Below are 27780 nucleotides of genomic sequence, written 5' to 3'. Positions count from 1 at the left end.
TAGGGTCTTAAACTGGTGTCTGGGGGGAGGAGACTCAGACGGAGCTTTGGCGGTCTAGGGTTTAAGACGTAGAGCTGCGCGCCGTGGCTGTAAATGAGAAACTGAACTTCAATAAAAACTATTTAATATAACAACGGACTGGCGTTGGTCCTCTGTGAGCTGGGACCAGGGGCAGCTCTGACACTCTGTGATTTCCTTGAATTTATTCCAGTTGTTTATTCACACTCAATTTAGCAATTTGGTGTTGCCTGTGCTTGTTCCATGCCCATCTTGGCTACTGATCACCGGTGAGCAGTCACCAACATATCAAGCAGCTGACACTACACTTTGAAGCCCCAACTATTAGGACTAAAATGATCAGCATGGGTTTTTTGAAAGCCCTTTTCAAACACCTCCATGCTGCTCTTTGATCCTCCAAAAACTAGAGGTTCTGAGACAAAACCTCTTCTTTTTTAAGGAAGCCTGTATCAGACATCTAGCAGGATTCTGAGGCAACTGTCCAAGGATACCAGGTCCTGATGCTGGCCCTGCTTTACTGGGCAAAATGCTTCTGTTGGGAATAATCATTTGGGCTTGATGAGAAATACTGGATTCTGATATAAAAGTGGTTTCTCTTAGCTTTAATTTCACTAGTGTTCACAATCCACATTCATTCTATGGCACTAATTGTGTTGCTGGATGTCAGCTCACACCATTCTGGCCACACAGGCTGGAAGTAAAGAGAGCACCTGGAGAGGCACATGTTTCCCACTCCTGATGTAGTAGCAAGTGACCAGTTATTACTACTCCCCGACTAATGCAAAGGGAGTCTTTTATTTGCCAACAGTTACAAGAAAAAGGTGCACAAAACAGTAAGAAAAATGGTTTGGTAATGCAATCATTACATCCCAAATTGCTCCTCAATGTGAGACTTTGCTAGCAATCTTCAATGTAACCCCCTGCCATCTCACCCTGGGGCACGGGGAAGATTCAGTAGACATAATTATGGCTAGATATGCTGCTAAGTAAGAAAAAACTGACCAGGAAGAGAGTGAGTTGTTTATTTCACACTGTGATAAGAGCAAGACCTTGGATGTCGGCAGACACCATTTTTAAAGCAATGCCAGATACATCTCACACCAATAAGGACGGAATTTACTTAATCATCATCAGTAAGCTTCTTGAGCTTGTACTTATGACGTTCAATTTCCTTCTGCAGGCGCTCTATTTCTTTCTTCTGATGTTGTATTTCATCTTCATGATGTTTTTTCAATTCTGCCAACTGTTCTCTCTCTTTCTCCCTGCAATAGTATGGTATGAATTAATAGTGCAGATTAACACAGCTAATCATTCAAGTTTCAGCTAAAGACAATGCACAAAAGATAGGGCAGTACAGTGTATCCCCCATGTACATACGCAACCTTAGCAAGGCTATTAGATGTGTACAATTGTAGGTGCAGCCTCACCATTTCACACCTTCACCCATATTCAGCAGATACTTGTTGGCATCTGTCTATCTTGAGAGACAATGGATTGCGCTGCATTAACAACACCAATGTAATTTCTCCAGGGCGGAAGCCTGGGCTGTGTGTATAGAGAACCTGGGCTGCCCAGACAACAAAACCTCCCTCTTGGTCTTGCTGAGGTACTCTAAACGTCTTGTATGCCCTATCTGCCAGAGCCTGTCTTCGCATGCAGGGGAAGTCCATAACCCACTGAGGGTTTGAGACTCATTGGCTACCCTCACCTGGTTTAGCTGACCAGTTGAAGCTGTTTCCAGGGCTGTGTCTGCTGTTGCATGCTGACAGTTTATAGGAGTCACAGATAACTGAGTGCATGGTGGGGACCAAAGATGGACAACCTACCCCAGAAGGAGCACAGTGTTGGTGTCAACCACTAGAGGTACTACCCCTCCTTTAACACCCCATACACTCCAGTCAGCCGATACAGCAATATAATAAAAATAGTCCAGCTCATTCAGAGGGCACAAAACAAACCATAAGGTAGGCAGTTAAGCAACTGCTGTTTTCCAAGGTTTGCCACAGAGTTTGATTCCTGTAATATTTACTATTACTACATTAATATTCTGCCTTTCCTTCAAGGAGCTCAAGCCACTATGTATGGTTCTTTCCCATCACAATCTAACACCTTAGGTTGAGAAATAATAGTGTTGGGTCTTCCTAGTCCAATTCTCTAGTGTAACAAGTATACTGCACTGGCTTTTGGTTAACTAAAAGATACTATCTAAGATAGTACCTGTCATTAAGTATCTTCAATGGAGTAAACAGACTAAGCATTCCTTCCACATTTACTCCTAAACAAGTTCCACTGAGTTAAGTAGGCCTCTAAGGATGCTTGCGACTACTACAGCCACATGCCAAGCTACATATTACAATAAATTGTCTGTTATAAAAGCCCTGAAATGATGACTATTTTGTGAGGTCAAAAAAATTAGAATGACTCAATCTTCCCCCTTCTGCTATTTTTCTACATCAAATCACATTTCCACCGCAGCCCATCTCCTTAAAGACTGGGGCAGGGGAAGAAGAGAAAGATGAACCACCGTGATTTATGTTTCAATTTAACTCTAAGAAGAAAAGAACAAACACTAAAAGAAAAAAATAGTACAATAACCAAATTTGTTTATTGTGGTATAAGCTTTTATAATCTATATCCAACATCAGATGAGTGAAGTGCTATTCTTAATAGAGGGGCAAGTAGCTCATTCACACAAACAGAGCAAAAATGTGATCTAATGGGGCTAAATGTCCGTACAATTCAGGGACTGGAGCTTACGGCATTTCTGTGCAGAGTTCAAAATGTACATAAAGCAAAGTCACTGTTTTGTGTGTGTAAAAAAAAAAAAGCCCATTATTTTGCTTCCACCACCAAGTCACCAAAAGTAGGGGAGAATGAAAGGGACAGTTATTTCCTTTAATAAATGTATGTCCTGCATTTTAAGTGGCAAAAACATGGTAAGAAAAAAACATTAACACAAAACACTCTGGTAAATAACACAATCGACTAAAATAATAATCCACGAACCTAAAATAATTCGCCAGTTTATTTTGGCACACAAGGCCAAAGGAAAGAGAGAGAGGAGCTGAACAAATCCTACGAACGCCTCCTCTCCCAAAAACTATATCCAAAAATCCCAAAGTATAAGTTGCAGATCCGTCTTTTAGTAGCCACTACGTAGTTACGACCCAGAACTAGGCGTTACGCTTCCACCAGCACATTTTGGCAGCAGATAGGATGGCGGGGGTGGAGGGAGGAAAGACGTCGACATGCAAGGGGCAACGTACCTGAAGTAGCGCTCCTCCATGGCGGCTTCCCGCTTCCCAAAGGCCCCGCCAGCTTCACGGACGGTGCCGCCTCCGCCGCCGCCCTTCCCAGCACCTTTGCCCAGCTCGCCCAGCTGAGGGAGGGAAGAGGGGGAACAAGGGGAGAAAAGGAGGATCAGGCTCCAGATTCGCTTCCCTCTTCCAGCCGCGGCCCCGAAGCCCTCCGCTGCCCACCTCACCCCAGCCCAGTACCTGGTCGGCGCCAGAGCTCCAGGCCCGCTGTTGCTGGGGCAACGCCAGGGCTCCTCGAAAACCGCACCTCAGGACGGAACCCACCGCAGCCATCTCAAGTCTGCCCTTGTCGAGGGGCGTGGAACCAGCCCCAGCAAAATCTGATGATGCGCCTTCCTGTCTGGGAACCGGAAATGAGGGGGGAAAGTAAAGCAAGGGCCAATCAGGGCGAAGGAGCGAGACAAAGCGGACCAATCGACGTTTCGCCCTGAAGGTCATGCGGAAGTGGAAAGGGAGGAAGGCGAAATCATAGAGATATGAAAGGTAGAGGGGAAGAAAGGCGACAGACGCTCACATTCTGAACTTCCGGCATCATGGAAGGCTCGTGTGTGGTTTTTTTGTGTCTTGGTGGTGTAAGCTATTCTGGGCCAGTTCGCCGAAGGAGGAATGTATTGATAGGAGAGACTCTTCAGGCTACAGTTCTGCGCACGTTTATCTGGAAGTAACACTCAGTAGGCATTCGTTCTGAATAGGGTTGCACAGTGCTTTTTTTCTTAAAAAATGTTTAGGGACACACTCATTTTCCTACTCATATTGAAATGCTGCCCCTCAATGAGGCCAAACTTAGATTCACAAAATGTTTAGGGGTATGCGTACCCCCAGAAAAAAGTACTGGGGCTACACAGACATAATGCCATCCCCAACACACGTGCCTTGAACTCAGTAATACTAGGCATCCTTGGCAATCACTAGTAGCCGAGTAAGATTGCCTTCCATAAATGCAGTTTTAGCAGCGTGTCCCTACATGACTGTGGAGGCCAATTCTGGATCCACACGTCCTTCCACAGTGGGGACATAGGTTTCCAGGTGGGAATTGATCACAGTGAGGATTTGCCAGACGTCCTCTTTGCTCATTTCTCCCTTTCATCCAATATTTGTGCTTCAAAATCCATGATGCCTTGGGTAGAAGCTATTCTGCAATTGGAGTGCTCACAGGCCAGTGTTTCCCAATTTTCGGTGCTTATACTGCTTTTCTTTTGCCTTGAGAGTGGCTTTAAACCTCTTTTGTTGTCCACCAGTATTTTGCTTTCCATTCTTGAGCTGGGAATAGAGTAGGCCTCAATGGAATTTACTTATGAGTACAGTGGTACCTCGGGTTAAGAACTTAATTCGTTCCGGAGGTCCGTTCTTAACCTGAAACCGTTCTTAATCTGAGGTACCACTTTAGCTAATGGGACCCCTCACTGCTGCCGCACGATTTCTGTTCTCATCCTGAAGCAAAATTCTTAACCTGATGCACTATTTCTGGGTTAGCGGAGTCTGTAACCTGAAGCGTCTGTAACCCGAGGTACCACTGCAGACATATAAAATGCAGGTTGCAAGCCAATTCATAAAAAGAGCTAGATTGCATTAGTCCATAGACCAAAGCAGAGTAAAAACAAAAACATAAAAGCCAATTCAATCTGTAGGTAGTACATCCTACATGACTAGAAGGCACTGATGACATTAACTGGATTACACCTCTTTTCAAGCTGTTCAAATTGGAAAGCATCACCACTTCTCATGGAAGCAAACTCCATCATTTAAAAACATACCGTGTGAATCATAGAATCATAGAACTGTAGAGTTGGAAGGGACCCTGAGGATCATCTAGTCCAACCCTCTGCAATGCAGGAATATGCAGCTGGTCCATACAGGGATCGAACCTGCAACCTTGGTGTTATCAGCACCATGGTCTAACCAACTGAGCTATCCAGAAGAAGTACATCATTCTGTCTGTCCTGAATCTTCCACCATTCAGCTTCATTGGATAGCCCCAGGTTCTAGGTTATGAAAGAGTGAGAAAAATGTCTATCTACTTTCTCCATACCATACATAATTTTATAAACCTCTCTCATATACTCCCCTTACTTGTCTTTTTCCCAACTAAATAATCCCAGATGTAACTTTTTTCTCATAAGGGAGTGGCTCTGTCCTACCAATCATTCTGGTTGCCTTTTCTTCGCTTTTTCCAACAGTGCAATATCCTTTTGGAGATACAATGACCAGAACTGTGCATAATATTTCATCTTATTTATAAGGCTTAACAAAAGCACCCACCTTTCCTAGTTTCTCTAACAGACACTCAACCCAAGCCATATTGCATACTGCCTCTGCTCTGCACCCTTCTCAGGAACGTTTGCCTGGCTGAATGTATCATTGAACTACAGTAATGCCTCTTGGTTTTTCTTAGCAAGAAATCCACTTTTTCACAGCAGCTGCATACTGCATTGACATTTTCATTTGAGCTATCCAAATGTCCCCAATATCTTTTCCAGATATTGGGGTTATCTTTTACCAGCTCATGTGTATGTGAAGTTAGAATGTTTGCACTCGTGTGCTCAATACTTTATGCTTACCTAAATTGAACCACAGTAGTACCATAAACTAAGTTGTCTTGGCAGGCTTATCTATGTCACTTCCCTTTAGTTTGGTGGGAGCAAATAGGCAAATTAAGCATTTGTGTTGTCTCCCCCCTTAGTCTACCCAAGAAACTCAGTGTGTGAAGAACTTTGAGCTGGTTTGCTCCAGCTCAGCCACATTGCTCTCACCAGCCATTCTTGTGTTCCTATACCAATAATTTAGAAACTTTCACTACTTTGTAACAAAAAAAAAGGTTTTACAGTGGTACCTCGGGTTAAGTACTTAATTCGTTCCAGAGGTCCGTTCTTAACCTGAAACTGTTCTTAACCTGAGGTACCACTTTAGCTAATGGGGCCCCTCACCGCTGCCGCACAATTTCTGTTCTCACCCTGAAGCAAAGTTCTTAACCCAAGGTACTATTTCTGGGTTAGCAGAGTCTGTAACCTGAAGTGTATGTAACCCGAGGTACCACTGTACTGCTTCTGACTGATGTATGGAAAAGCACATGAACCAGACCTTTGAAGGGTTTGGTGGTAAGTAAAGCAATTTGTAACTTGCCAAACGTGTGGCCTTTTCCTGCGTGGGGGAAGAGGGACATTTTACAACTCACTTGGAAGGGCTAACAGCCTATATTTCCACAGCCTATATTGCCTATTTTGTGACTTTCTCTGCTGGAATTCTCTCACCCAGGAGTACTTGCCCCAAACTTGGAATATGTGTGTGTGTGTGTGCACCAGTAGCACTGACCTGATAAGGATTTGAATGGAACCCACCTCACAGGGTTGTTGTGAGGCAGGCGGAAGGAGAGAGGGAGAACTGACCATAAGCTCAGAAGGGCAGGCTAACAACGTCCCTTGTGGAGGGGGCGGGGGAAAGCTGCCATGTCGCTTAGCCCCGTTGGTTGCTACAGCACACCTGCTGCCGGTGGCAAGAGACCTGCAACATAAGACGCGCTGACAGCCGCTGCAACCGCGCACTGGCCCTTTAAGAGCCCCTCCCGTCCCCTCCGAGGCAAGGCGAGCAGCTGCCGGTCACGTGTCGGCGGCTTCAACCGAGGAGGGAGGGGAAAGGGGGTCCGTATCACGTGGGAAGGTCGAGCGGAGGGTCACGTGGCGCGAGAGATGGCGACCCCGGCGGAGCGAGAGGCGGGCCGCGGCGCCGAGGAGGCGTTTCTCACTTTCTACACGGAGGTGCGGAGTCCCTGGGCCCCTTCCCCCCTTGCGCTTCGAGCCCCCCGCTTTCCCTCGCCCTCCTCGGGCCTTGGCGCTGGCTAGGCCGCGGGGGGAGATCAACAAGGCGCTCCCTCCCCTCCTGGCCTCTTCCTTTGGGACCGGTCGAGGGCCTTTCCCTCTGTCTTTCCCCCCTCCCCCCTCCCCCCGCTTCCTGGGGCGGAGGGGCCCATTTATCGGGTGTTACTCCGGGGTGCATGACTAGAGCATCGGCGGCTCCTCAGAGCCTCTCTTGAACCACCCCCCCCCCTCGACTGTCCTGGCAATGGCTGCCTGGGGTTGCCAATGTGGTGTTTTTGCGGGGACCCCGGGGAGGGTCTTTAATGGTGAAGGAGGGGGCAGAGGGACCCATTCCTCATCTGGTGTGCATGCAGGGCCGGATTTAGGTTTGATGAGCTCCTAAGCTACTGGAGGTAATGGGGCCCTTATATGTCCAGCTGTCCTTTGTCAACAACAAATGGTCGCTGTTTTTTATGTTGAATATATAAAAAGGTAAAGGTACCCCTGCCCGTACGGGCCAGTCTTGACAGACTCTAGGGTTGTGCGCCCATCTCACTCAAGAGGCCGGGGGCCAGCGCTGTCCGGAGACACTTCCGGGTCACCTGGCCAGCGTGACATCGCTGCTCTGGTGAGCCAGAGCCACACACGGAAACGCCGTTTACCTTCCCGCTAGTAAGCGGTCCCTATTTATCTACTTGCACCCGGGAGTGCTTTCGAACTGCTAGGTTGGCAGGCGCTGGGACCGAACAACGGGAGCGCACCCCGCCGCGGGGATTCGAAACGCCGACCTTTCGATCGACAAGCCCTAGGCGCTGAGGCTTTTACCCACAGCGCCACTGTGTGTTAAATATATGCTATATGGTAATTTATGGACCTAATAGATATCTAAAGCTATGTGCACATGTTGCCATGAAACCAGTCCATGCAGAATGTAAAGGTAAAGGGACCCCTGACCACTAGGTCCAGTTGTGACCGAATCTGGGGTTGCGGCGCTCATCTCGCTTTATTGGCTGAGGGAGCTGGCATACAGCTTCCGTGTCATGTGGCCAGCATGACTAAGCCGCTTCTGGCGAACCAGAGCAGCGCACGGAAACGCTGTTTACCTTCCCACCAGAGCGGTACCTATTTATCTACTTGCACTTTGACGTACTTTCGAACTGCTAGGTTGGCAGGAGATGCAGAATATAGTCACCCTATATATAGAAATGAGCACCCAGTGATATATTAGGGAGCAGGCTAGCAGGCGGGGCCCATTACTTGCATCATAGGAGCCTACACAACACAAAAGACTGTTGCTGTATGTAGGTTTTATTTGTTTTTTATCTTGTATTTTGGAAATTACGTCCAGTTTTTTTCCTTTACATTTTTTGGGGCCCCCAAGAGAGTGGGGTCCTAAGCTGTATGGCTTGTTTAGCTTATACGTAAATCGGCGCTGTGTGCATGGCGTTATTATTATTCATAATAAACAATTGGAGGGCTGAAGGTTGGGGATGCCTGGTTTAATGTATCCATCCTGTGTATAGTCTTCTAAGTGACTAACAGTTGTCGGTGCACACCTGGAATAATTAATGCAGCTGCAGTTGTGTGCCCTCTGGAATTTGATACCTCACAGTCCGATCCACATGTTTGAGTACTGGCACTTACTTGGTGCAGGATTGTACCATATGATTGCAATGTGCAAATGCAGAAACTGGTATCGGGCACATAAATCGTCATTCAGAGAATATCAGCCTTCATTATAATAAATGTCTATACCATGGTTCAGTTAGTCATTTGGCAGCACCTGATGCTGTAACATTGTAGAAGCCAAGCAGGTGTGGTAGACCTGGTTAGCTCCTTTAATGGGAGACCTCTTGGAACCCCATGTAAGAGCAGGATGAAATAATGATAATAATATATACACTGAAAAGAAAGCCTATACCAGGGGTCTGCAACCTTTTAGACAAAAAGAGCCACTTGGACCTGTTTCCGAAGAAAAAAAAAACTGGGAGCCGCAAAACTCGTCATTATAAAAATAACTTTTTTGTCACTTTTTTATAATTTCTTTGTTTGACCCCTCAGAATTACTCCTCCTCATAGAAATAAACGTTAAATTAACAAGTTACCTTTGTGTGTGTGTGTGTGTGTGTTCTTCACTCCCCTTCAAAACAGTGACCAGCGTACATGCCCCCTTTCAATGCAGTGACCAGCGTACATGCCCCTTACAATGTAGCGGGCGGGAAGGTGATGTCGGGACGGTGCATGACTAACGCACGCACCGCCCCCATGCGATGTCACAGCCAGTACAGCGCCCACCACAGTGGGGAGTGTCGGGGCGCACAATGCACCTCCTCCCCTTGCTAGTATCTGTCCCGGAGCCGTGGCAAAGGTGTAAAAGAGCCACATGCGGCTCCGGAGCCGCGGGTTGCAGACCCCTGGCCTATACTATATCACTGAATTCACAAACCAGTATTCATCTCCTTTATTTTGAAACCTGTTGCACTATAAATATGGCTCTGGCATCCACTATATATTATTCACACATCTGGAAAATATTTTTTTACAGCAATGTAATTTGTTTTGAGGAAGGGACAGGGAAGACAGTTTGTACCAGTTTTCCCTGAAGTACCCCATACTGCCTCTCATGTTGCTGCAAAGGTCTCCTGACCCTCCAGGACAGCTGTTCAGGCGGCAGGGGCTTGCTGGAGGAGGAGGGATCAGTCAAAATTGCTTTCCACTCCTCCCAGCATGAGCAGCACCTCTCTGAGTGCATCTCTGAATCCAACCCATAATTATGCTTTGCTCTTGGGCTCTGAAGATAACCTTTATTTACAGGTGTTCCTTTCAACTTATGTTTTAACAATGTACAGTTCTAATAATTGATGGCTGTTTAATTTCTGCAGGTGAAACAAATAGAAAAGCGGGACTCTGTTCTAACTTCAAAAAACCAGATTGAGAGGCTTACTAGACCTGGATCATCCTATTTCAACCTGAATCCGTTTGAGGTAAGTCCAAGCACATTTTCATTAATACGATTTTTTTTTACTGCTGTTAATTTGTTTATTGTGTGATTGACAGTCATGCTCAGTTCATAGCTAGCACTTTCTTTAAGGCAGATGGAAACTGCAATGTCATACTTGTCTCTTCAGTTTGCACCTGCAAAGGGTACCTGCAACAAAGTGTTGCAGTGTAGAGTGCTCTTGTTCAGATGTTTTATTTCTGATTTTCAGATATACACATTTCAATAGTTTTACAATCATTTTAACATTTCAAAACTCGACTTACTCCTGTCCTAAATTTGCAAATTTCTTTTAATATCTTCCCAGGTTTTTACATAATTATCTTTATGCAGATTTATATTATTTGCTGTTAACCATACACCTAGATACTTAACCTTCCTTTCAGTCTTTAGACCTGACACATCTTGTAATTTATTTTAACTCTCATCATTCATATTTTTTACCATGAGTTTGGTTTTGTCTTTATTAATCTTAAGATTTGCTACATCTCCAGTTTTTTAAATCTCTTGTAATACTTTTGGGATTGACTCTATTGGTTTTACAGATATCACGTCATCTGCAAATGCTTTTAATTTAATACTGTCTCTGTCCCACTCTTATACCTTTAATTTTTTTTATTACAACTTATTCTTTGCGCCTGCCAGCCATCCTGTTTTCCAGGATACTCCATTCCATTCTCCGCTCTGCCCTGGCTTTCCACACACACACACATCCATAGCCAGTGAACATTCAGTGGTCACTGGGCTGTTTGGGAACTTTTTCACCTAAGCCCCCTGTCCCAAGGTTTTATATTTTTGCAAACATTGCTTTCTGAGCCTATTGGTGTCTACCTCTTATACATGGAAGATGTGGGCTACTTATCTGTCATCATCTGAAAAACGAGTTTATTTGTATATAGGATTTTCTGAGGCAGTCCTCTTTCAAGGAAGCCACTTCTGTCAGTTTCTCAGTCAGTGTACCAAAGAAGAAATGCTCATTTAGGCACACACAGGCCTAGATCCAGTTGCATAACCAAAGATGTAAGCTTGGGAACGAGCATGAGTTTTGGCATGACATGTTATCACAGCCTTGTCTACTGGAATGTAACCCTTCTGTTGAATAAAGTTTTATGTTCTGTTTGAACCCTTCTGTTTGAATAAAGTTTTAGTTTCCGGATTGCAGAAAGGCTCAGAATGTAGCTGCTTTTGATGATGTTAATTTGGTCTCTTCCAGGTGTTGCAGTTGGACCCTGAAGTTACAGATGAGGAGATAAAGAAGAGATTCCGTCAGGTACATGCCTTTGTTGTTATTTTTGTAATATAAAGAGCCTTGGAGTAAATCACGTGAGGAGAGGGGAAAGTACTTCTCCTTCAAAGACAATTTAGCAGGGATATGGCAGAAGTAGGAGGAAAAGTGTTCTTCCCTAGTATTTGAAGAGAAACAATGGCTTTGAAGTTGGATATGAGCTTTCCCCAGAAAAACTTGGGGTTTGTTTTCCCAGAATGTATTCTTGGTGGCATAATTATACCCAAATTTGGTTTCATGTCCTACTGATTACTAGGCATTCTGTATGTTCATATACACATGCCTAGCCAGAGTATTTGTTAGAGAACTAGTTATTTAACGGTTTATTTATTTTTACTACTACAGTGGTATCTTGGTTCTCAAATTTAATCCGTTCCGGAAGTCCGTTCCAAAACCAAAGCGTTCCAAATCCAAGGCATACTTTCCCATATAAAGTAATGGAAATGGATTAATCTGTTCCAGACTTTTAAAAACAACCCCTAAAACAGCAATTTAACATGAATTTTACTATCTAACGAGACCACTGATCCATAAAATGAAAGCAATAAACTGTGTACTGCAGTCACACAATTAATCAATCAGTAGCTGAACTGGGTTCCACACAGTCACAAAAACAGAAAAAGAGGCTCAAAAACAAAACAAAAAAACACAATATTGAGCAAATACAGACAGACCTCAGCATAACACTCAAAACGGAAGTGTGGAACTCAAATCGGAAGTGTAACACTCAAATCAGAAGCATGACACTCAAAACGGAGCACGTTCAGCTTCTGAAAAAAGTTCACAAACTGGAACAGTTACTTCCAGGTTTGCAGTGTTTGGGTTCCAAGTTGTTTGAGTACCAAGGTGTTTGAGAACCAAGGTACCACTGTATTGGTTTGGGATGTGCCATGTGTCATGGGTTGGGACTGTGCAAGTAACCCTGAAGCCCCATCCCCACCATAACTCCTTGAGCACTGGAAGTTCAGTTCTGACTAAGGTTGCATCAGAGACTACTCATTTTTGCAAGCTTTCTCTTCCAGCTAAATAGTATGCAAGCTGTGTGTTGTTGTTTTGTTTTATTTGAAATTGAAGCTGAGACTCTCAAAATGCCAAATTTTGTACCAGGTAACAAGTCCTGGTCTTGCACTGTGAAATCACAGATGTGAGCACTTTGGTGTTGTTTTGTTATTCACAGTTTGAATAAATTTCAGGGGAGCAAGATTTGAGGGCCCTCTAGGAAATTAGTTTGCCCTAACTGAATATCTGTGAAAAGATACACAGTACTAAGGTCCACAAATCCGTAGTTATTTAGGGTGGGTTTCTTCATTTGATCTACTCAGCTGCTTTGCTGAGATTGGGGAGTCCTGGGAATTCAGATGAAGGGCTTATTCCAAAAAGAGGAGAATGAGTGGCAAATGTTTGATGCCATTTTATTAATAAACAAGGCAGAGAAGCCAATGCAGAGCATTCTGTTACGGGTAGCCCTGTGAGAACAGCACACCTTTTGATAAAAGTACATTTTTACTCTGTCTTTTACAGTTATCCATATTGGTGCATCCCGACAAAAACCAAGACGATCCTGAAAGGGCACAGAAGGCATTTGAAGGTACCTCACTGATTTTCCTGTGTTTCCAAAGCTCCAGATGCTAGCATTGCACCAAATGAATGCGGTTGGGTTTGATGCTAGAGCTTGGAAAGAGAGCTGCCTACTGCTGCTCTGTTGGATCTCTGGAAATAAACACGGCTTAGTGTTTTCTCAAGCTCTGATCGCATAAGCAGTGTAGACCATTCAAGTTATGTTGAGTGTGCTGATAGAAATGTTTGGTTTGTCAGCTGTCGACAAAGCATACAAGTTGTTGCTGGACCAGGAACAAAAGAAGAGGGCCTTGGACGTGATACAGGCTGGAAAGGAATATGTAGAGCACATTGTAAGTACCGTGGGTGTGTGACAGCTAGCCTCTGATTTGAGGGAGGGGATTAAGCGACTGAGCTTGGTGCCTAGGGAGGGGGTGCAATTTTATGTTTGCCGAGAGCTAAAGTGTTTCCTCATCATAGTTCAGGTTAGAACAGAGCTTTTCTATATTTTATTCAACCATGATTTTGATTTTCTGCAAATATAACTAGAACTGAAATACTATAAATGGGAACGGCATACCAAATATAACTGTTGGTGCTTGGAATTTGATGAATGTTAATTATTGTGCAGATGAAATCTAATAGCTCATTTAAACTTATTTTGAAGCCGTCTTATTAAAATTCTGCTAGGGAAAAAATGTAAGAAACTTTTTTGCTGACGGGAGATAAGATTGATTTATTATGATACTTTCTGTCATATACCATCCCAGACACAAGCTTGAGTGGATTATGTTAAATTGTTTAAACATTTTCATGTGTTCAGTGCTTTAGTTTGGCTAGACTATATCCCTTCAGAGCCCTCTGCTCCCGCATAGCTCACATTCTTGCTGTTGAATTAGATTGAATTCTTGCTGTGCCACTTTACCTTTGAGTATGTGATGGGTGAGGAGCTTAGAGAGGGATTAGAATGCTGCCTAATTTCCCATCCTTGTCTAAATTCCTCACTCCTCTCCTTTGTCTCCAACCCCAAAAGCAGAATATTGCAGAGCTAGAAAGTGAGCTCTGTTAAAAGCAAATGGGAAACTGTTTGGGACTGAACTGGAATCCTGTATCATAATCAGGGTGAATCCAGGGGGGGGGGGGGATGCATTTGGCCTGTGCCTGAATTTTAGATGCTTTTCATTTCTTTGGCGTTTGGAATTTTTTTAAATGTGCATCACACACAGATGTGACACACACTCAGCTTAGAGATGTATTTTTAAGCAAATTAGTGATGAGATGTGTTTGTTTGTTAACTGATAAATATTTTGCCATGTTAAAGAACTGTAACTTATGGATATGAATAAAAAGATATCAGTTCTTGATGGCACAAGATTAGACAGATCAGCATGTTCTCTTAAGATCAGGTGACTATCAAGCCGACCAACCACCAGCTCTTTTCTATATCTCCCTCCCCATATATGTCATCATTTTTTTATTATTATTATTATTATTATGGCTAGGGGTCCCAAAAGCTGGAGGTGGCCCGGGACTCTATAGACTTCTGAGAGGGCCTGACTATAATGACATATATGTGGGAAGTAGGAGAAAGTTACAGAGTGTTCAACTTGCAGTCTTTTTAGCTAAGCCTCCTTTTAGCCAGGATAACTGTGAACTTTTCTTTTTAAAAAAAAACATGTAGTATTGGAAGTAGCTGTAGCATTATCGCTGATCATGTCTCCTTGTACCTGCATTTTTATATTTTTAACTTGGATATCCAGACAGTAAAAAGTAAACAAATTCGGAAATCTGTTTTCACTCGGGGCCCATGACATCAGTGCCTGTGCTGATTGATCTTGTGGCTGTTGGAATGAGCCGCAGAAGTGATAACAAGCCTGGTGCAGTTCAGACTCTGTAAGATTTCTGTGCTCCTTACCTGTGATACCTTTTTAGGCAAAAGAGAAAAAGAAACAGTTAAAGAAAGAAGGCAGGCCAACCAACATAGAAGAAGATGATCAAGAAGTAGTAAGTTGACTAGCAGGATATACTTGGTTGGCAGGGCTGGGTTCTCCCAGGCCTGGGGTGTACCTCGTTGCTTTATGATTTGGGAGCAATTCACATCTTGGAACATCTGAGGCCTTGAGGCTGGAGGCTTGTAAACCTCCTCAGTGTCTCTTGAGTGCCTTTTGGGTCCCCTCTTACATTTGTGGGCCCCCAGTAGGCTTGACAGGTGGTGGGATGCAACATCACTCTTATGAGTGCTGGACAGCCAGGCTGTTGCTATTTAAATTCCCCCACAGTGCTACTTGAGGGACATCTGAATGACAGCACTCCCAGACCTGGTGCCTGATATGTATGGCCTAGTTGCCATTATTCTCTTAATGCCAATATGCTTACCACCTGCTCACTCATACCCAGCCACTTGGTGTGCTGGGGAGGGTTTGAAGGTGGGGACACTGTCAGGTTGCTTGGGTACTACAGCTGTCTCAGGCTGCTGATGATGCTGGGCCCGGTCTGTTTTACCGTGTTTTAAATATACTGTGACCTGCTTGGGAAACCTCGGCTAGCAGGTAATATGGAAGTATTCCATATATATATATATATATATATATATATATATATATATGCGAAGTCCCTGCTCGCTCTCCCTTCCTTTTCATTATTTGGTCCTCATTTTACTGTTGTGTGCTGAGATTTACTGCTTTCCACTGCAGTTTTACGAGACAGCCTTAACCATGTCTACTCAGAGATTGCAGCCTCTGTTACCTTTCCCAAACTCAAAAAGAATTCCATTCTTAAGAACTTTACTACAGGGTGGTGTCTTGTATAAACATTTGAAAGATTATTCTGGAATGTTCTAGCGGCGTGATGGGCTGGTAGAAGATGTAGTATTTCATGTCCCGGCCTCTGAAGTGTCCAACTAGTGTGTGCTGCAGTGTCATTTTTGGGTGCATGCAGTCCTGCGGAGGGGGATGGGGGAAGGAGTTTTGTATAAAGCTTTTCATTGCATTTTTCCAGGCCCAGGGGTTATTAAATGAAAGGTTACATTGCAGCTGGGCCCTTGGTATGAGTGCTAAACCTGTGTTTCTTACAGTTCAAACAAGCGGTGTACAAACAGACAATGAAGCTCTTTGCAGAACTCGAAATTAAAAGGAAAGAAAGAGAAGCAAAAGAAATGCATGAAAGGTAAGAGAAGTAGTGGGGTATTGTGTTTGGTGTTGCTTTTCTTGAAGCCCATGTAGTTAGGAATCGTGGAGCATGTAGGCAGCATCTGAAATCTGAGTTGTTGGAGTTTTCCAAAAGTAGCCTCAGGGGTACTTAGGGGGAGGGAAATGCTATTTTATTAAGCATTTTTATAATGCTTAACCCATGGGTGGGCAAACTAAGGCCCAGGGGCCAGATCCGGCCCAATCACCTTCTAAATCCGGCTCACGGACAGTCCAGGAATCAGCGTGTTTTTACATGAGTAGAATGTGTCCTTTTATTCAAAATGCATCTCTGCGTTATTTGTGGGGCATAGAAATTCGTTCATTCCCTTCCCCCCAAAAAATTTAGTCCAGTGCCCCACAAGGTCTGAGGGACAGTGGACCCTGCTGAAAAAGTTTGCTGATCCCTGGCTTAACCCAATGAGTAGCTTTACACATCCTCCCAGAGAGACAGCTATGTTAAATCTTTTGCAAGAAACATAACAAAGAAGCTTTTGACACCTTAAAAAGAACCCCAATACATCTTGTTGTTGTGTAATAAGCATGTGTGGTCTAGAACCTACTTCATCAGATGCATGAACTGTTACCCTGAGTTTACTTTTTTCTTGTGTGTGTATATAAATATATATCACACACATACACCTATCTTTGTGTTTGAAATTGAAAAAATGGCCAAGAAATACAACACAATTCTACAGAAAGCTTAAACGTATACAAGGCAGTCATGGTGACCATTTATGGACAGCTGTAAATAGGTGATAGCATAGCATGCTATAATGTGAGTGGTTCATAAATCTTCCAAGATAAAATATGCCAAAACTAGGATATTGTTTTGATTAGGATTCATTTTTCTACCTATTGCTGATGGTGACTGTGGTACCTTGTATAGATTTAACCTTTACTTGTACTTGTAACCACAAACTTGTACTCTTGTCTTTTACAGGCATTTGTCCCACTATTATAAAATAAATAAATCTATGCTTGTGTGCATGAGCCCATACCACAATAAATCCCTTATTATTTAAGTTGCCACAAGATGTTTTGTTTAGCACATGATGTATGTTACATTAAGAGATTGATACTTGTCTTATGCAACCCTCTGAGCTGTATTGTGGAGCAGGGATTTGAATTCACCCTAATACATGCCCCAAACCAGTGCTCTGCCCACTTATACCGCAGACTTAAGTTTTGTAGGAGAAAGAGTATTGCACTACATAAGTTATTCGCAAGGTGATGAGGTGGGTTGCAGTGTGTCTCATGTACTGGAAAAAGTAATAATCTAGGATGACTAGGAGAAAATACATAATTTAGGTATATGAGGAAAAGAGCTCTTGCGTTGTAATATCGAGATTGGAGCTCCAGGTGGCAGTCTTTGTTTTACAAGGCTTGTAGGCTGAGAGATCCAGTTAATGTGCTTTCTGCCCTTTTCTTTGCTCTGAAGCCGGGTTTATTTTTGTACTAAGTGCCTCTGGGCGGATCCAAGTCCTGCATTTTATTTTGGGCCCCGGCACTCAGCACCCAAGGCCCTTTTCATTGCAGCAAGTGTTAAATATGCCAGATTTCAACCCATTTTCAAAAGTGTCATCTTATAGCAGGAACAAGCTGTTCCAAAAGGCTTTATCCAAGACTGTGTGGGTGGCTTGCCATATAGAAGCCTAATGTAATATTTGCTAAATTCGTACCCTGTCCTCTGCCAAGGGTTTGTTATGGGTAATACGCTGTTTCCTTTTCAGAGGCACATACTTAAATTTAAAAGGTGGTGGTGAGGAGGTACATGGATGGTCATAGCATAGAGATGTGGACATATTGAGGAATCTGACTCTCTAGATGTTGTTGGGCTCTCGACTTCCACCAGCCCCAGCCAGCATGGCCAATGGCCAGGGATGATGGGAGTCATATACACAAATAGGATTCCTTTCCCAGATTTCTCCCATCTGTTCTGTCTCATGTATCCTTGTCGAGGGAAACATCCAGCTGATCTCCCTTAACTCATCCTGTCTCCTTGCTGACCAGCGCTGATCCTTAATCTAGTCCTGGCCCCCGTTCCCCAGCACCATTTTACTCACAGGGAATGCAGTGCTAATTTTTCTCCTTGGCTCTTATTATAGGAAGCGGCAGAGAGAAGAAGAAATAGAGGCTCAAGAGAAAGCCAAGCGTGAGCGAGAGTGGCAGAAGAATTTTGAGGTAATTGTTATTTGCAGCTTTGGCTGTCCTATCAGCATTTTAGCAGTCTAATCTCAAAGCGCACTTATTCTCTAGTAAGTCCCACTGAATTCAGTCAGACTTGTGAGCAAATGTGCTTAGGATTGTGCTGCAAGGCTTGTGTTGAAAGGGCTATTATACATATGTGTGTATGTATGTATGTATGTACGCATGCCTACCTACATATACTGCCCCTTTTACCAAAGTGCACAGCTTTGTTCTGGATACTCCCAGCATTCCCTGCAGATTCAGATATTAATTCTAGAAGCAAAGAAACACCCACCAGGGTGCCTCAAAAACCGTATAGTTTAGTTTTTCTTTTGCATTTGAAGCTGTCGCGCCTGGCAGTGGCCTTCCAAATTCTTAGCCTGATGCCCCTTTCCCATCCCTGGTAGCTGAAATCCTGTTAACTTGAGATAGCATGTACTGAAACTAGAGCCTTTGACTCCAGAGCGTGTGCTCTGCCACTGAGCTGTGGTTCCTCCCCATACATCCCCCCCTGCTTGTAATATGGCTTTTCTGTTCTTCCCACAAGCCCTAGCTGTTGTTGCTAAGACAGACTACTACAAAATCTCTTTCCCCCACTCGCCCTTTTAGTGCTCTGAGGCCCTTTCCCTCCTTCTGGCGACTTGCGCTCCTTGAAAGGCGTCTCAGGAAACGCTTCCCTTTAGATATAAACAGGAAAGGACACTCTGGCGTCATGGCACTTGCTTCTTGTTTACACTCTCATCTTCCTCATACGTAGGAAAGTCGGGATGGACGTGTGGACAGCTGGAGAAATTTCCAGGCAAATACAAAAGGGAAGAAAGAGAAGAAAAACAGAACCTTCTTGAGGCCCCCCAAGGTGAAGATGGAGCAGCGTGAATGAGCCTGGCTTTTTCAGACTCCAGCGGACAATCCCATTACCGTCACGTTGAACCCTTTCTTTTCCAGTAGGATCTTTCTTTTCAGTATGATTGAATCTTGGTCAAAGTATTTACTGTCTCCTGCCCATTTGCCCTGAGGTTCATGATGTGATGTCCAGGGCCAAGCCTACTGCACTTAGAACACTTGGCTAACTTAGGAAGACCCCCACCATAACTCCTCTTGCATTTCCTCGTAGCCCCTGTAATTTAATGTTCTGTATTCCAAGGATGTTGCTGTTCAAATCGTCGTTAGGCCTAACCTGTGAGTGTCCAGCTAAGGCAGATGCTGGAGAATATGATGCCTGGTGACTCCCTTGTTCACCTAGGCCGGTTGTCATGTTTCTGTCTGCATCAGTTTCCACTGTCAGTAGTGAAAATTGGAGCCTGCCATGGAGATGGATAGCTGGACTTTGCAAAAGTTCCCAACTCAGCTGCATGGAGCTGAACTTACGCCCCAGCTCTGACTTGCAGCTTGGCAACTCCTTTCTTCCAGGATTGCAGATGAGTTAACTGGCCAACTAGACTACCAGACCCCGCCCCTTGTAAATAAAAAGTCTTGCATTGAATATTCAGTTAGTGGCAATGTTCAGTATGTAAAATAAATTTTTACCCAAAACCTTTTGGTGTTGATGCTTAAGTCGCTCCTGAAATGTGAGATTTGCCTGCTCTAATAACGTTTAATCTCATTTAAGAAACAGCATTTGATTTGTTTAACTAGCATTGGTGGAAGGTTGCCTCTACTGCCCAACGTACCGAATGGCTTACCAAACTGCTCCCCTAACTAGGAGTACAACATGCTGCACTAGCAGTGCCTGACAGTGCCTTTCAGGTATAACACAGCCAAGTGCGGCCTCAACCCTGGTTTCTGAGGAAGTTTCACACACCAGACAGTTGGCTGCAGTTCCAGCTCCGCCCCAGAACAACAGTCGCACGCTAGAGGACATCTATAAATAGTTTGCAGCACATAAGTAGATCTAACACATTTGGGGTTGTGGCTCAGCTGCTCACAAGCATACTAGAGTTCAGCTCTCCTGAGTGCATCCATTCAGCAAGCCTTTGTGATTTCTTAAGAAATAAATTCTAAGATTGTAGCATGCAAACCACTTCTTGTTATTGGGCTGTGAGTGAGGGGTTTTAGTCATCAGGTAATACCCAACTAGCCGTTTACATGCTGTCAGCCATGCATATCAGTCTTCATGGCTGTATAGTCAGGCACTTTCATCAGAAATCTTTCCTCTTACTTCATGCATGAATGCAGGCATGAGTTTTGAACATGAATGTTGCTACAGGAAGTCCTCAGTGGAAACACCCTAAGGCATTTTAGGCCAGTCTATACAAATGGGGCACATTTCCAAAGAAGGTATCCCGCAGGGTGCAGCTTTAGCAAGCCTCCAAGATGTAACATCACCTTCAGCTGACACACTTATTCTGATTCTGGGATTCAGTCTTTCATATAAGCCAGACATGGCCAAACTTGGCCCTCCAGCTGTTTTGGGACTACAACTCCCATCATCCCTAGCTAACAGGACCAGTGGTCAGGGATGATGGGAATTGTAGTCCCAAAACAGCTGGAGGGCCGAGTTTGGCCATGCCTGATAAGCAAACATGCGAAGAAGCAGATGTACACTTACAGTACGTGCCACCCCCCCTCCAGGGAGTCGGTCATCTGTACACAGCTTAGGTTCCTCTAGTTTAGCGTCCCTTATGAGGAAAAAATAAGAAAATTGGAGCTTTTTAGTTCAGAGAAGAGGAGACATGGAACCATATAAAATGATGTGTGGCACGGAGAAAGTGGATAAAGAAAAGCTTTTCTCTCTTTCTCATGACAGTAGAACTCGGGGAGAACAAATGAAGCTGAATGTTGGAAAATTCAGGACAGACAAAAGAAAGTTTGTCTGCACACAGCACGTGCTTGCAACTCTTGCTTTCCTTTGGACCACATCCTATCAGGGACGATAGGAATTGTAGTTCAGAAACTTCTGCTTTAAAAATCATTATCCAGCTTCCTTGCTTTGTCCAGACTACCGTATTTTTCGCTCCATAAGGCGCACCTGACCATAGGGTGCACCTAGTTTTCAGAGGGGGAAATCAAGGAAAAAAATATTATTTCTCTCCCCAGCTCAGGGAGCAAGAGATTCTCGGGGATGCCGGGGGAAGCCCGGTTTCCTTTCCCCCCCCAGCCCCAAAGAGCAGCTCAGTGTGCGCAGCCTGTCCACTACTCTTTGGGGCGCGCTCTTTAAAGGGTGCATGTCTTCTGCTTGCTTTTCTACGAGGTGGGGGAATTCCCCCATCTCCCGCAAAAGCCCACAGTAGCCGCGCACCCTTCAAGGAGCGTGCGGCTCCTGCGGGCTTTTCCACCAGGAGGGAGAAGGGACTGACTGGCCACATCAGTCCCTTCTTCCTCCTGGAGAAAAGCCCGCAAGAGCCGCGGGGGCTTTTCCTGCCTGCCTCCCCCCTGCATTCGCTCCATAAGACGCACACACATTTCCCCTTACATGTGTGTCTTACGGAGCAAAAAATACGGTAATTGGCTGCTAGCATCCTTAATGCAGTAAGGAACGAAAGCAGACTTATCTCCATTTAGGTTTGCTGAAGTGTTGTGTGTGAGATGGGGGAGGGGGCTTCTGTAACCCCCCCCCCCAATCCACAGTGCTGCTTTGATGCTACGTTAATGACACCTCATTGAGTTGTATGAGCAGCAACATTCTGACAAATCCCAGCTTTAAAAAGCAGCACACTCTTATGCGCCGGTTTGCTACGAATGTCTTGGGAAACTCCCTAGAGCTTGAGTAACTGGTGATTTCAGAGCATGTGTGAGAGCTCTTGTTGCAACACCGCAAAAGCGGCCACCCTTCCCTCTCCTGCTGAACTTATGCAATCCACACATTAGCACAAATGCCTGGAGAAGAAGCATCCATGTGAAACGTAAGAAGGGCAGTTCCTCAACTCACATTTAAAGCACATGACTTTCCTCCAAAGGATGCTGGGAAATGGAGTTTTCTACTCAGAGAGCTACAATTTCCAGAACTGTTCACAAACTACAATTCCTGTAATTCACTGGTGGAAGTTGTGTGCTTCAAGTTTATGGTATGAATCTGCCTGAAGAAGCCACACTGGAGAGCCAGTGTGGTGTAGTGGTTAAGAGCGGTAGATTTGTAATCTGGTGAACCGGGTTCGAGTCTCCGCTCCTCCACATGCAGCTGCTGGGTCACCTTGGGCTAGTCACACTTCTCTCAGCCTCACTCACCTCACAGAGTGTTTGTTGTGGGGGAGGAAGGGAAAGGAGAATGTTAGCCGCTTTGAGACTCCTTCAGGTAGTGATAAAGCGGGATATCAAATCCAAACTCTTATGCACAAAAAGGCTTGAACAAGTACAATCTCCCTCATCGTAATTGAGGAAGGGGTGGGGGCAGATCTCAATATTTCAGTTTGCTTTTATTTCTGTGCTGCTCTTGTTCCAAGGAGTTCATAGTGGAGTGTTGCTGGCTTTACATCTGGGGGGCCCTCTGCTCAAGTGGTTGGGCGTCTCTCTTTGTCAAATGCTCTCTGTGTCCAGTGGCCTTCTCTGTTTCAGTCTCCATCACTGTCCAGAAGAACGGCAAGGCAAGTGAAGGCTGCTGCCCATTCTCCCTAGCTGCTTACTAGGGTGGCAACATTAACCCCGCCATGTGGGAATCCTTTGTAGATGACCACAGTGCCTGGAGACAGACAGTCCGGGTGTGTATGCACAGCAGTGACCAGAGAAGGAATGATCACTGGGAGGAGGAGGAGAAACACCATGGTACATCTGCATCAGCACAACCAGATGTCTTCATCTGCCCTAGCTGCAACAAAACATGTCTCTCCCATATCGGTCTCGATGTTGGACTGGACAGAGGAGGAATGGTGGATACCGCCTCCCCCTCCTCCTGAACCTTCCAGAGAAGAGGAAGGTGGTACTATAGATTTACAACAGTGGCTTGAGGAAGGTCACAGCTCAGAGGTAGATGACGAGCAGAGTTGGGAAGTCATGGGAAAGGAAGGGGGAGGAAGCAGAGCTGGCTGACATGTTATCACTAGGAAGCATTCCAGACCCCCCTTCTCCCAGAACCCGGCAAGCATTGAAAGTTGGATGGCAAAGGGCTCGTAGTCAAATGGCCCTAAGCGGCCACCGTAAGGTTGAGGAGAGTAGTGGGGTGGAGTTTACTTGGAGCAATGCCATTACTCCAAGAGGCGGCATTTCTCAGCCTCTCTCTGTGAATATTGAATAAAAGACCTCGGTAAGAGCTTCCCTTGTCTTTCTGTTCCTGGCTGCCTACCGGGGGGTGAGGGTGGATCGGATTCCCTGACGCCTGACATCTACAGCCACAACCGGCTCTGTAACTCTCCAAAGGTTTGACTTTACCCTCAAAGGCACATTCTTCCATTGTCTCCCAAGACAGACGAATGCCAATCAGCCAAATCACATCTCTTTTTTGCTTAAATTTGCAATTCCAAGCTGCAAGAATGTTTAAGCTGTGTGAGAGATTTTGGTCCAATGAGCATAAAAACACGCAGTGAACGTTATCAATGGCAAAAAAATTAATGTGTGTGTAAATCTGAAACCCCCTTTGAGCTTGAAGTGGGACGTGGGTGGCGCTGTGGGTTAAACCACAGAGCCTAGGACTTGCCGATCAGAAGGTCGGCGGTTCGAATCCCCGCGACGGCGTGAGCTGCTGTTGCTCGGTCCCTGCTCCTGCCAACCTAGCAGTTCGAAAGCACGTCAAAGTGCAAGTAGATAAATAGGTACCGCTCTGGCGGGAAGGTAAATGGCATTTCCGTGCGCTGCTCTGGTTCACCAGAAGCGGCTTAGTCATGTTGGCCACATGACCCGGAAGCTGTACACCGGCTCCCTTGGCCAATAAAGCGAGATGAGCGTCGCAACCCCAGAGTCGGTCACGACTGGACCTAATGGTCTGGGGTCCCTTTACCTTGAGCTTGAAGCTCCAGGCCAAATGGCCTTCCTGCCCTCCCCTTGTCCCATCCTACCCTGATAGTCCCTGTTTGGGGCTCTGCAGACCTGCAGCAAGATATTTGCTAGACCAAGGGTGAGGTCTAGCCTGTGGCCCTCTGGATATTTTTTGATGATTACTTCCATTATTCCTGAGCATTGGTCATGCAGATGTTCTTGGATGCCAACTCCCATCAGCCCAAAGTCAATGGTCAGGAATGAAGGACACATCTGGGGGGGGGGGGACCCTGCAGGTTCTCCATCTCCACCCTAAAGGAACTAGGAGTCATTATATTCAAATAATCACAAGATGGTGCTTGTATTCCCTGGATTGTGAAGCTGTCAGATTGAGTTTACTGTTTAATATGCATAAATACAAGGGATAGTTCCTGCAAACAGAGGCATGGGGAATGTACACAGCTCTTTTGGTTGCAAAACAATAAAAAATAATGCCAAAAAGTGGGGGGAATGCATTAGATCTCCGTACAGAACCATCAAAACAGAATACTATCCCAGCACATTAAACTGATTTATCCTTCCAAATACTGACCTTTCAAGAATGCCTACCAACTGTTAGCATCAATAGGGAACGTTGCAGACCATTTGCACGCGTGATCCAGCATTGCTTGGGAAATGTACAATTTGACCAGAAAGTGTGGAAATCCTCCTGTTTATGTTGTCACTTTACAAGCATTTTTCACATTAACCGGAAGGGTGTGGACCACCAGCAATGTTTATGAAAATCCATCATTTAATTTAGATTAACCCCTGATTCATCAAACTGTGGTAACAGCAGTTGAGTGTAAGGTATAAGAGCAAGTGTGGCGATCACACAGGGTCCCCGGACGTTTGACGGTCTATTGATCCCTGTGCCACCACTGTGATTGCTTCTCCGCTGCCACCAACCCGTTTCTCTCGGGTACACATGGAGTCCAGACAGTTGTTAACATTAAACCAAACAAGTTTATTTTATAAGCATTAACAAGTTTATGGTTTCAGATAATTTTTCTTGTCAGTTTCTTAATCTTAGTTTCTTTACCGGCCTATACCTTCCTAATAACTTCTAACTGATTATCCCAACTGTCTATCTGACTCCTCTTAACAGATTCTCTCACATCAAACTATCCCAACCCACAGACTTATCCTCCCTCTCTCTTCTCTAACACCCGACTGACTCCTTAACAACACGAACTCTCACTCTAACTCTAACTCCTCCCCTTGGGTTCCCACTTGCCAATCACTTCACACTCATTTAACCCTTTCCTTATGACCCAGCATGATGTCATCTAGGAGGGCAAACGCCACAGCAAGCAGTGGCGTAGCGTGGGGGCTGCAGGGGGGGCCGGCTGCACCGGGCGCAACATCGGGGGGGGGGGGCGCGCTCGCACTCGCAGCTCTCTGCCCCTACCTGGCTCACTCAGGGTTAGGGGGCGCAAATTACTTGCCTTGCCCCGGGTGCTGACAACCCACGCTACGCCACTGACAGCAAGGCTAGAATGTTAGACCGGGTCTGAGGAGACTTGATGTCATGGGCTCCTGGGGCAAACTCTCCATGCTTGAGGAATGAGGCTATAAGTGCCAAGAAAGATGAAGAATGGAAGAGGGATTCGATCTCAGCGCAGACCCCAGGTGACTCCATTTACTGCAGGGCCCCTGAACCTGAGGGACTGTTGGATGCCATTCTGTCACTATTTCCTCAACCTAAGATCACATTACCATCACCTTCAGATTTCAAGGACTTCATCAAAGAAACTGCAGTTGAGCCTTGATCCACTCACTGCTCCTTACGTCAACACTCTCTCAAGAGGATTGCACTGAGAGCTGATCTCTGCTGGCCCCCAGAACAGCAATATGTACCCACCACAGGAAGTGGAAGCCAAGAGCGCTGCATTGCCATTGGTAGACTTCTACTTGGCACAAACTCTTCCAGGGATCAAAAAAATGCCACATTTAAAGAGGAAAAGGCACAGGACAGTGGTGGGATAGGGGAGACCATCATGGGGATGCCTCTATATTAACGGTAAACAGGCCAATGCAAATCCACATTATGCTCTGTTGTGGGCCAGCAGCCCCAAGGGAAGAATGTCTTCAGAAGCTGGTGGAATGTCAATACAGAGGGGACCTCCCATATTTCAGCAAGGAGTGCAGTCCGTAACTCCAAGATGGCACTAGATCCAGACCAGCCAACACTGCAGAGACGGGCAGGCAAGGTAAGTTTGCAAGGAGGAACAAGCCCAATAGAGGACACTTTGATCAAGATCCGCTCAAGCTGGAGCCAGACCTGGTGGCCTTGAGAAGACTGGAGCCAATGTACATAACTGGTCTCTATTGAATTTTCATGCCTGGAATTGCTGTGCCTGTCCTCTGCACATCACATCAGCGGTGATGGTTGCGTGCAGGAGGACCATGGACTTAAGTGTCAGGATGACACACAGAGTACCTTTGGTGGTGTCACTTTTATTGCTATTGCACAGTTATTCTTCTGCAGAGAAGGAAGCTGTTTGCTATGATAAGCGTCCTGGGTGTATTCCAGGATTAGGCAACTGCATGTTGACTTACCCTTTCATGCTATGTCCAGTGGATCACTCCCAGAGCCTTTTCAATATATACTTGTATATTCTCTAAGGGGATGGCTTGCTTGTAACACAGAATTGGAACACAACTTTGCAAATCAGTACTGGGCTCAGGGCCAGCCCTACCATTAGGCAGAGTGTTATGAATCATCGGCCTCCTCAGGGAGTTGATGTGGGTGTCATGACAGGGCAGAAAGTTTTTTGTTGTTTTTTGTTGTTTTTTTTGATGGGGTTTAATTTGAGCACTCTGTATGATTCTTTGTGAGGAGTTCCCTCCTTTCAAAATGAGCTACCCCAGTGCTGGCTTTATTGAATTTGTTTCTGAAGTAAAACCAGGACCAGAAGGACAAAGTCCTAATTGGATTTCTGCTAGTAGCAGGATGTAATAATGATCATCACCATGTTTTGGAAGGACTTCAAGGGAGCCATCCTAACATCTTGGTACAAGAGAGCATGGCAGATAAAGTAGCTCTCATGGGGAAATTAACACAGAAACTGAAATTAGCAAAAGGAATAAAACACACGGATGCTTTTGATGGAGAATGTCGGAACTTTTTTACATACACAAACATTCCGGAAAGTGAAAGACCAATCTCAAAGGTGTATGCCGACTTGTGGATAGTGTAGCAAATAATAACCTGTGCTTTGTTTGTTTTACCTTCTGTCATAAAGCAATATGCTACAGTTGTAAGGGAAATGCTAACATCACATGGGGGTCCCCCAAGCTGAAGCTGGTGTGTGGTGTTTTTCTGATGAAGAGTCCTTGCTCAAATTATGTTGGAAGGGACTGTAGGTCCTGAGTTGTTGGAAAATAACAATGAAAGTGATTTTTTAAAAATGGGATACAGAATTTGTTAGATAGGTTGCTCTCTCAGACACAAGGTGATACCAGAATAAAATTAGAAGCAGAGACCTGCTGAAGCATGCCATAGGATTGTGACTCACTCACCAGAGAGTCCACTCCCTCTGTGGCATTTTTT

General features: G+C 45.0%; 2 protein-coding genes across 2 annotated transcripts; one reads left to right on the top strand and one right to left on the bottom strand.

Annotated features, from left to right (window-relative positions):
* Nucleotides 1-1026: 1026 nt before the first annotated feature.
* ATP5IF1 (ATP synthase inhibitory factor subunit 1) lies at nt 1027-6736 on the bottom strand. Its single transcript, XM_028742732.2, has 4 exons — nt 6645-6736; nt 3516-3675; nt 3285-3397; nt 1027-1280 (listed from the first exon to the last, which is right to left on the bottom strand). Exons 1-4 carry the CDS (start codon nt 6719-6721, stop codon nt 1139-1141), a joined length of 492 nt encoding a protein of 163 aa, XP_028598565.1. The 5' UTR covers nt 6722-6736; the 3' UTR covers nt 1027-1138.
* Nucleotides 6737-6940: 204 nt separating this feature from the next.
* On the top strand, nt 6941-19874 carry DNAJC8 (DnaJ heat shock protein family (Hsp40) member C8). The gene is made up of 9 exons (XM_028742731.2): nt 6941-7087; nt 10009-10110; nt 11338-11394; nt 12931-12997; nt 13225-13319; nt 14899-14970; nt 16040-16131; nt 18260-18335; nt 19099-19874. Exons 1-9 carry the CDS (start codon nt 7019-7021, stop codon nt 19219-19221), a joined length of 753 nt encoding a protein of 250 aa, XP_028598564.1. The 5' UTR covers nt 6941-7018; the 3' UTR covers nt 19222-19874.
* The last annotated feature ends 7906 nt before the right edge of the window (nt 19875-27780 follow it).

This window comes from Podarcis muralis, chromosome 7 (genome assembly GCF_964188315.1).
Source record: "Podarcis muralis chromosome 7, rPodMur119.hap1.1, whole genome shotgun sequence".
Lineage (NCBI taxonomy): Eukaryota > Metazoa > Chordata > Lepidosauria > Squamata > Lacertidae > Podarcis > Podarcis muralis.
Note: the sequence above shows the minus strand (reverse complement) of the source record. Positions and strands in the feature narration are given on the sequence as shown.

Excerpts from the sequence above, each read along its gene's own strand:
- ATP5IF1 (XM_028742732.2), bottom strand. The coding sequence starts at position 6,721 with ATGGTCAGTTCTCCCTCTCTCCTTCCGCCTGCCTCACAACAACCCTGT. Across the intron at positions 3,398-3,515 it reads GGAGCTCTGGCGCCGACCAG|CTGGGCGAGCTGGGCAAAGG; the intron begins GTACTGGGCTGG and ends TCCCTCCCTCAG. Across the intron at positions 1,281-3,284 it reads ATGGAGGAGCGCTACTTCAG|GGAGAAAGAGAGAGAACAGT; the intron begins GTACGTTGCCCC and ends ATACTATTGCAG.
- DNAJC8 (XM_028742731.2), top strand. The coding sequence starts at position 7,019 with ATGGCGACCCCGGCGGAGCGAGAGGCGGGCCGCGGCGCCGAGGAGGCG. Across the intron at positions 11,395-12,930 it reads TAAAGAAGAGATTCCGTCAG|TTATCCATATTGGTGCATCC; the intron begins GTACATGCCTTT and ends TGTCTTTTACAG. Across the intron at positions 13,320-14,898 it reads AGGAATATGTAGAGCACATT|GCAAAAGAGAAAAAGAAACA; the intron begins GTAAGTACCGTG and ends ATACCTTTTTAG.